A 9,583-nucleotide genomic window follows, 5' to 3' on the forward strand; every position below is an offset into this window, starting at 1 on the left:
TTAACACTTAGGGAAAGTCTCTCTGTACCTACTTTCAAATTCAATAATAAAAAAAAAATATATTTTAAATTCAAATAACTGCATTTTTTCTAGCGAGCTTCAGACGCGAAACCTGCTTCTTCTAATGGTCTTAGAATGTGCAGAAGATTTTTTGTGTAACGCGGCAGGTAAGTATAGCTAGAGAACATGACGAGAGACAGCATTATCAGAACCAGCCCATCTACATTAGACATAAAATAATGATAATTAGTGTGTGAAGGAAGAAATCAAAATAAGAAAGTAAAAACTCACTTATGAATCCTTTTTCCCATGGTTCCAGCATTACTTGGTTTGTAATGAGTTGATATTGCAAGTGCAGGGATGTAAGCCATTTCCTTAAACTTCCCACCATCGTTTTTGTACTTTTGGTGGTTTCTCTACTGTCCGAATCCTTGAATTTGGGCATTTCGTTATCAGAGTGCTCGACTGGTGGATATCCAAAATTTAATTTAAAATTTCTCCTTTTTCCTGCAAATGAAAAGTGTTAATTGCAAACTTTGATGCAAAAGGCAAACTGTAATGTAAATTATAGCGAAAAAGTGAGTTTTTTTTTAAATCTAAAAAATAAATAAAAATAACTGTGAGATGAATGAAAGTGATACGGCAAATCCAGTCACTATCCGCCTGTGCACACTAATTGGATTTCCCATGGTCACAATCCTCGATCTCGAGTTACTAGCCGCAGTTTGACAGTAATTTGACAGTACTATTTTGGGTTACGCGACCTGCTCTCCCTGTGTTTTAATTGCGAAAAAATTGCAGAAACGGCACATCTAGAGACTCGAAAGGGCGTTCGATTGGCAAACGAGTATTTGGTTTCCGCGAATTCGGCAAAGCCGCGAGTGCAAGTGCAGGAAAGTCGCCAAAATTAATGGCCACCGTCAAACCCGTCGTCTTTGTTTAACTTTTGGCTGTACGCTTGTGTAGTAGTATATGTGGTGAGAAGAAAGAAAGAAAAAAATTGAGCAAAGATTGGGGTGTAATTCTCGGTTCAGCTGCGGAGCAAAGGCACACAGACTCGATCTCACCTTCCAACAACTATGCCAAGTGCATCATTTTCCTCTTCGAGATCGTATGTTAGGAGATCGAGACGCCACAAAAACCGTGTTTCATCATCAGGTAATTAGCATTTTTGTTATTTTGTTGTTGTGCGTAGCGTTCTCTCCTATGCAGCCCGTTGTGTGTGTGTGTGTGTGTAATAATAATTTATTGTACGAGTTTTTTTTCCTCTCCCTCTGCTTGTCTTTATTTCTTCGGTTGTCTGCCTGCTTTTCGTCGAACAAAAAAGTTATTTTAATATTTTTAACTTTCACTGTACGTCGTAGCTTTTTTTTTACCAAATTTGTGCAAATTTTCGTGCTTGGTTCGTTATTGATTATAAAATATCTTGTTTTTTTTTTGCAGCTGTGCCATGTGAAGGCCAAAATATTCCTGCACCCAATTTAGGATCAGCTCCGACAACTAGTGCTCCAACAACAACCTCATCATCATCATCATCCAATTGTAGCAGTAGTAGTAATAATACGTTAAGTACATTAAGTAGCACTAACAACAACAACACTGGCGCAAACTCAAGTTCCGGGACATCGGTAGCTTTAAACAATCCCGCGATTCCTAGCACCAGTTTAAACTCATATGCGACATCCAGTGGTGGAAACAATGGCGGTGGTGGTGTTGCTCCATCTGCCTCATCTTCGGCAACGGCTAGCACACCAGTGGTGAATGCCATGCCAACTCCATTACATCAACAGCAACATCAATCGCCCTATGACCTTAGAAAAAAATCGCCGCCGACGAACCATGATTTGTGGCCATTGCCCGGCCACAGTGGTATCGCACAGGCTCAACAACTATTAAGTGCTGCCTCATCTTCGTCTGCTATCTCCACAGGCAAGTGTCAAGTTAATTGGTTTTAAGCTTTTTTTTTATTTAATGGACTCTTTTACTTCCGTAGGATCGAGTGCATCATCTTATGAAGCATTTATGTTGCCCGCTCGAAAACGCCCACGTCGTACTTACGCCCAAAACAATGACAATGCGCAACAATGTACTCCCCATTACTATGCCATAATGCCAGACGAGGTTATCCTAACTATTTTTTCCTACTTGACTGAGCAAGACTTGTGCCGCCTATGTTTAGTGTGTAAGCGCTTCCAGACAATCGCAAACGATGCAGGTCTCTGGAAGCACATATATCAAAGCGTATTCGAATATGATGTACCTTTGTTCAATCCGGAGCCGAGCAAATTTATATTTGTCAAGCCCGAGGACTCGGAATACATGAATCCGTGGAAAGAAAGCTTCCGTCAATTGTATCGCGGTATCCATGTGCGACCCGGTTTCCAAGATCGGTGGAAAACTCGAAACATTGCCATATTCAATACAGTTCAAGCGGCACTCGATCATGCCGATGAACGGAACTCGGCCAATGCGGCTGTCAGTGTCAGTAACTTAAGCTCACAACAACTCATGCTCAATCCTCATCAGGTGGCAGCTGCTGCCAGTGCCCCGACTTCCGCTCAATCGGGCAACCGTACATCGCCTCCGTCTCCCGTGCCTGGAGATGAAGCTGGTGGCATCACCACCGACGGTCCGAATGCGATCATCTTCATTCATGCCGGCATGTATCGCGGCGAATTTTTAGTCATTGATTCCGATGTCGCGCTAATAGGAGCCGCACCTGGCAGTGTTGCAGAGTCCATTGTGTTGGAACGAGAATCCGAGTCGACCGTAATGTTCGTCGAAGGGGCAAAGCACGCCTATGTCGGATACATGACACTCAAGTTCAGTCCAGACGTGACCTCGACTGTACCGCATCACAAGCATTATTGTCTCGAGGTGGGAGAGGGCAGTAGTCCCACAATAGATCACTGCATCATTCGTAGTACGTCCGTGGTGGGGGCAGCTGTGTGCGTCAGTGGTGTTGGAGCAAACCCTGTTATTAAGCATTGTGACATTAGTGACTGCGAAAATGTCGGATTGTATGTGACGGACTACGCACAAGGCACCTACGAACATAATGAAATTAGTAGAAATGCTCTTGCTGGAATATGGGTGAAGAACTTTGCGAGTCCCATCATGAGGGAGAATCACATTCATCATGGTCGTGATGTTGGAATATTTACTTTCGATAACGGAATGGTGAGTTATGCACATAAACGAACATTTAATCACCCTAATTCTCGTTTTTTGTTTTTTACATTCTAGGGTTACTTTGAGAAAAACGATATTCATAATAATCGTATTGCTGGCTTTGAAGTAAAGGCTGGCGCTAATCCTACCGTCGTCAAGTGTGAAATACATCATGGACAAACTGGAGGCATTTACGTAAGTTTTTTTACTTTTGTATGCTGCAAAAGGCGCAATTCTATTGAATATTTTGTTTCTAGGTACACGAAAGTGGGTTAGGGCAATTTATAGAGAACCGTATCCACTCAAACAACTTTGCCGGTGTTTGGATCACATCCAATAGTAATCCGACAATCCGTAAAAACGAAATTTACAATGGTCACCAAGGAGGCGTTTACATCTTTGGAGAGGGAAGAGGTCTGATTGAACATAACAACATTTATGGGAACGCTTTGGCAGGCATTCAAATCCGTACTACCAGTGATCCGATTGTTCGTCACAATAAAATTCACCACGGGCAACATGGCGGAATTTATGTGCATGAAAAGGGTCAAGGTTTAATAGAGGAAAATGAGGTGTATGCAAACACACTGGCTGGTGTCTGGATCACTACGGGCAGTACGCCGGTTTTACGACGTAATCGTATTCATTCGGGCAAACAAGTGGGAGTATATTTCTACGATAATGGACATGGGAAACTCGAAGACAACGACATTTTCAATCATTTATATTCGGGTGTCCAAATTCGCACTGGAAGTAATCCCATCATCAAGGGCAATAAAATTTGGGGCGGACAAAACGGAGGAGTCTTGGTATACAATGGCGGCCTTGGATTGTTGGAGCAAAATGAAATTTTCGATAATGCTATGGCGGGCGTATGGATTAAAACTGATTCCAATCCTACACTGAAACGAAACAAAATTTATGACGGACGCGACGGAGGCATCTGTATTTTTAATGGCGGGAAAGGTGTTCTAGAAGAAAACGACATTTTCAGAAACACACAAGCAGGCGTACTGATATCCACCCAGTCGCATCCAGTCTTACGGCGCAATCGAATTTTCGACGGCTTAGCAGCTGGTGTTGAAGTAAGACTTATAATAATTAGACCTATATTCATTTGAATTTCATATTAATTTATTTGTAGATTACAAATAATGCAACAGCAACTTTAGAATTTAATCAAATATTCAACAATAAGTTTGGTGGTCTTTGTCTGGCGAGTGGTGTCCAGCCTACAACGCGTGGCAATAAAATATTCAACAACCAAGATGAAGTGGAAAAAGCGGTTTCCGGTGGCCAATGCCTCTATAAAATTTCTAGTTATACATCTTTTCCAATGCATGACTTTTACAGATGTCACACTTGCAACACAACTGATAGAAATGCAATTTGTGTAAACTGCATCAAAACATGTCATGCCGGACATGACGTTGAGTTCATACGACATGACCGGTAAGAAGGCATTTGAAATGTGTAAGCTTGTTAATTTTTTAAAACCTTGTTACTTTTTTTATTTTAGCTTTTTCTGTGATTGCGGAGCTGGTACATTAACAAATCAGTGCCAACTACAGGGAGAACCAACCCAGGACACCGATACATTGTATGATTCGGCGGCGCCAATGGAATCACATACACTAATGGTAAACTAGGGTATTGTTATCTACATAATGCTCTTTCAAGATAGGAAATTTTTGTTGTCATGTATATCATAAAAATGATATACACATCTACTTTTAGGTTTTTTGTGACTAATAGTTTTAATTGTTTATTTCTAATTTTATAAAAATGGAGCCAACACCATTTTTAACATTTCGCTTGTGTGCATTAATTTATTTTGCAAGCTACGTAATGTACTGAGAAAACCCATAAGTTATGTTAGCTCTAATAATTCAGGGCCTATTAATAATATTTGTGTGTAATGCTTTGATTATATTCTTAAAAATTATTATCATTATAAATAGTGAAAAAAAAATATTCAAAATTATTTTTATACAATTGCGCAAAAAAGTAATCAAATTTTGATATAGTGTTTGAGAATGTGTTGAATGTATGTGACTTATATTCCGTGAGTGTTAGAAAATTATAGTTTTATGTTGCAAAAACATTTCAAATTTAACAGTAGGCATATCTATTAATTAAAACTTTCGAACATTAAATAATTTTTGAAAATAAAAACTCGAAAGTTTATTAACATTATTATAGGCTAATGAATTTAGGAAAATCATAAATTTTAAAATAAATTATTATGATATAAAATGTACGTAAATGTACATACGTGGATGTACAAATAATAAAAAAAAAATTATAAAGGTATGTAATTCAAATAAAAATCTCATAAACTAAACTGTCTGCTTCCTCGGTAGCTGGATAGGTTAAACACAAAATAATTTACATTAAGATCATGACTTTAAAAATAATATATTTACAATAAAGTAATTTATATAGAAAGTAAACAAATAAATAGGCATTTACTTCTTTTTATTTCTGAAAATACTCAGTAACAATATTTATATTGGTATTTTTTTTTTTTTTGAAAATTTCTGTACTTTTGTATCATATTTAGAAGAAGAAAAAAATAAACAAATATAAATCAAGTCAATCATATCCCTGCCGCAATGCTTAAAACCTTTCCCGCCCTTTTCATAAAGTATTTTTGATTGATATACTAATATTTTAATCAAATTTAGATTAAATTAATGTTATTACATGTAAAAAAGATAAAAAAAAATAAACTTAGAAAACGATATTGCTTTGAAAATTAAGTATAAATATGTGAATTATTTTATTTTATTTTCTTGTGTATATTATTATACCTAATTAACATTTGAGTACAGATATTTTATTTTTTAAGTTTGAGCTTTATCTTAACATAATGCTCGTGGTTTTTAACGATGTGTTAAAAAAAATGAAATGACCTAACAACATTAATAACAATATCAGATAAAGTATTAATAGCAGATAAGAATAAATCCTTATTTATATACAATTATAAATTCAATCATAATAAAGAAATTGTTAAACAAGAAAACACACAACTATTATTAATATTTGTGATGATAAGACTTGGATGAAATATACTTAAATACACTCAAATTTGAAAAAACAACAATTATTTAGAATATTGTATATAGCTTAAAATCCAACCAATTATTTTTAAATCGATAATAAAGGCCCCAGTTTGTTTTTTAGTCACTTATTTCAAACCTTAAACCTTTAAACATACCTTCTTTGGGCTTCAATTTATAGTACTACTTTTTAAACTTGTTTCTCCTTTTATGACAGTTATATGAAAAGAAATACAATACGAAAAGAAAAGAAAATTTAATGGAATAAAAAAGTAATAATGTTGTAGCCTTCCAAAAAATATAAAAATATCGCAAATCTTAAACAGGAATCCTACGATTAGCATAAATGAGAATAAAAAATCTACCATTTACTAAATTATTATCAGCCAGGAGATAAAGATAGCACATACATTCACAAATATAACAAAGTGTAATGAGTAAATATTAAGAAAAAAAAAATAATCGAATAAATATAATGCTATTTAATTATATTACCTATATGTGAAACGTATTTAAAAACGAAATAAATATTAAAATACAGTTTTTCTTTTCGTTAATCTTTATTCATTTTTAACAATTAAAGTAACAAATATATCTTTTTTCGGAATAAAGCATTAGCATTAAATTTTTGTGCGTTGTTTGTTACAGATAATCACAATAATTTATACATCTAAATCAAGCTTTATCTATAAATGGTTTGGTTGTAGTTTACAATCATTTCTACTTTTACTGATTATAAAACTTTACTGAGTTAATTAAGTAATTAAGTTTAGCATCAGATAAAAAAAATGTCAGAAAAAAATCTCAAAATGTTTTCTTAAAGTTCCCCTTGACCGTCTTTCTTGATGACTTTTAATTTCGGTTGTGTAGGAGGTGGAACATCATCAAATTTTTCTTTAATCGGTGGAGGAGGTCGCTTAGATGGTTCCTTTTTCTTCTCCGGAGCTTTCGTAGTAGTTGTTGTTGTTGTTGTTGGACGTGGAGTGGTGGACGTAGTCGTTGTGGGTGTCGTAGTTGTTGTGGTTGTCGTAGTGCTAACAGGAGGTGCCTGAGTCACTTTATGAACTTTTCGTGATGACAGACCTTCTACTTTTTTGCGCGCAAGATACTTGTTGAACGGCGAGCCAAAATACAGATAGTCATTTACTTGCAAAACATGAGATACCCCTCCTACGGATTTATCAAATCCATGGAATGCCTTTACAATATCTCCTTTCCAATTTAGCTTTAAAATGGTAGTTCGTGCTGGAAACAGAGCCGCAGTTGCTTCCAAATGGCCTAAATGATGTGTAATGGCCTTCGTTACGGGATTGGAGTAATATTTTTCAATGAATGCGAATGGAAACTCGATTAAATGTAACAATCGAACAATGAATTTACGGATGTATGGTACTCTAGAGAGAACTTGAGCAATGTGTGGATGATCAACGTCTGCAGAAACAACCAGAGGAACCCATATTCCTTCGTCGTCACTGACCAAATTATCTGGACCACCAGGCAAACTATCTACAAATACTTCAGATTGTCCTTTTTTGGGGCCAGTCAGATAATATTTCATCAAACGACTAGATGTAGTTTCGGCTACAACAACGAAATCTTCATTTGGGCTCAAAACAACGCCGTTAGGAAAGTTTAGCTCGTCCAACAAAACCCGATTTGTTCCGGTTTTTCTATCATAGTGGAACAATCTTCCAGATGGATTTGCGAGTGTTATGAAAACTCCATTTTCAATTGTAAAGTCAGATGACGAGTCTGTCCAGTATAGGTCGCCTTAAAAAATAAATTTAGCTTAACAAGGTCCTATTTTCTTTTCATAATATTTTTCTTACCTTTTTTGTCAACTACCACACTATTAAACATTTTTCCTTTTCGTGGCTTCGTTCCATCCAGTACTGCATCAACCGACACCAATTGCTTTGACTTACGTGTGTCCAAGTTCAGATGATAGATTCCATAGTATGTATCAACAACAATCAAGGAATTCTTTTCTACAGTATCTAGGGCCAGTCCAAGAATCCGACCACAGACACTCTCTTCAATGACACCCTCTATAAACAAAAAACAATGCTAAAATGGAAAAGGCTAAATAGATAAGACAAACTCACCACAAGGCTTTCCAAATTTGGCAACATGTTCAAATTTGTTTCCAACAATTTTGATCAACTCTCCGCCGTGAACTCCGGTGTAAATAGCACCATTCGTAAATAGCAAATCTTCAGGACCGTGTATCTGATTTTCGAAAAGACGTTCGGAATTGTCCAATAGGTTATTCGGTGCTAATACACCTTCTAGTGGTAACAATTTTGAAACTCTGAAATGAAAGAAAACATTGAATTTTAAATTAAAATGTTCCCTTTTTAAAAAAAAATCCTTTATTTTATTTCAGTTCTTGTTTTGTAGCTACCTAACGGGATTTAGTAAAAATATATTTATTGATGATTTGGCACATTATCTTTAGTTTTCGGTACGTGATTCATACGCTTTACTCTACACTACGTACTAAGTACGCACATAGGTGACTTTGCCGGTATGCTAATTATTATCACTGAACGAAACCGAGCAGAAAATTGTATGAACTTTTTTAATATATAGGTTTTTTCTACTGGAATTAAGAATATTGTTGAAATTATACTTACTCATATTTACTAAATTCAAAATGTGTGCTAGGTGGAAGGCCTGGTAACAGTACAACGATAAAAAAGAAAGCCAGAAAGTTGAATAATCGCTTAAAGCTTCGTTTTATGAAACCCATTTTATCAACACTTTCTTAAATCAAAGTTCAAAGGTCCAAATCAATCGTTTACACTGTTCCTTAAATTATTCAGCAATTGAATTAATCTGGAAGTTTTTAATGAATATCTGGATCGAAATTAAGCCAAAAATTTCAAAGTATTTATGTTTTAAAATTGCTCAAACAACAGACGAACTAAACTCTCTCAATGACGTAAGCTGACTGACAATAAAAACCTGTATAGAATTAAAGATAGTCTTTTTGTTGTGAGACTGATGTTTCACTTCTTTTTCATACGTTTCAGACTTCAAAAAATACGTTATTCATTTATAAAAAAATATGTGTTTTGATATCACAATTTGACTCTAATGCAGGTATAAAAAATATTCCCGAATTGAAATTTAAATTTTTAAAGAAAAGGAGAGATTCAATGCTAAAACAACAAAAAACAAAAATATAAGAATCAGAACAAAAACCTTTAAAAAATGTTGGAAACTTTGTCATAATAATCATAAAAATTTTCTGTAAATTGAATTTGAGATTTGCATTTTCAAAAATATTATAATTTAATTTGTGAGTTTTAAGGTTTTTCCAATTTTTCTTCCCACCTTATAAT

The 9,583-nt window shown here is 35.3% G+C and overlaps 2 protein-coding genes across 2 annotated transcripts; one reads left to right on the forward strand and one right to left on the reverse strand.

Moving 5' to 3' along the window:
* Positions 1-749: 749 nt before the first annotated feature.
* Positions 750-6,675, forward strand: LOC134835725 (F-box only protein 11). The gene is made up of 7 exons (XM_063850659.1): positions 750-1,158; positions 1,444-1,929; positions 1,994-3,180; positions 3,247-3,366; positions 3,429-4,256; positions 4,316-4,623; positions 4,691-6,675. The coding sequence occupies exons 1-7, from the start codon at positions 1,080-1,082 to the stop codon at positions 4,818-4,820; spliced, it is 3,138 nt and encodes a 1,045-aa protein (XP_063706729.1). The 5' UTR covers positions 750-1,079; the 3' UTR covers positions 4,821-6,675.
* A 117-nt stretch (positions 6,676-6,792) lies between these two features.
* LOC134835726 (adipocyte plasma membrane-associated protein Hemomucin) lies at positions 6,793-9,174 on the reverse strand. Its single transcript, XM_063850660.1, has 4 exons — positions 8,873-9,174; positions 8,342-8,547; positions 8,066-8,284; positions 6,793-8,006 (listed from the first exon to the last, which is right to left on the reverse strand). The coding sequence occupies exons 1-4, from the start codon at positions 8,986-8,988 to the stop codon at positions 7,054-7,056; spliced, it is 1,494 nt and encodes a 497-aa protein (XP_063706730.1). The 5' UTR covers positions 8,989-9,174; the 3' UTR covers positions 6,793-7,053.
* Between the last annotated feature and the right edge of the window lie 409 nt (positions 9,175-9,583).

The sequence above is a fragment of the Culicoides brevitarsis genome, chromosome 3 (assembly GCF_036172545.1).
Source record: "Culicoides brevitarsis isolate CSIRO-B50_1 chromosome 3, AGI_CSIRO_Cbre_v1, whole genome shotgun sequence".
In the NCBI taxonomy this organism is placed as follows: Eukaryota; Metazoa; Arthropoda; class Insecta; order Diptera; family Ceratopogonidae; genus Culicoides; species Culicoides brevitarsis.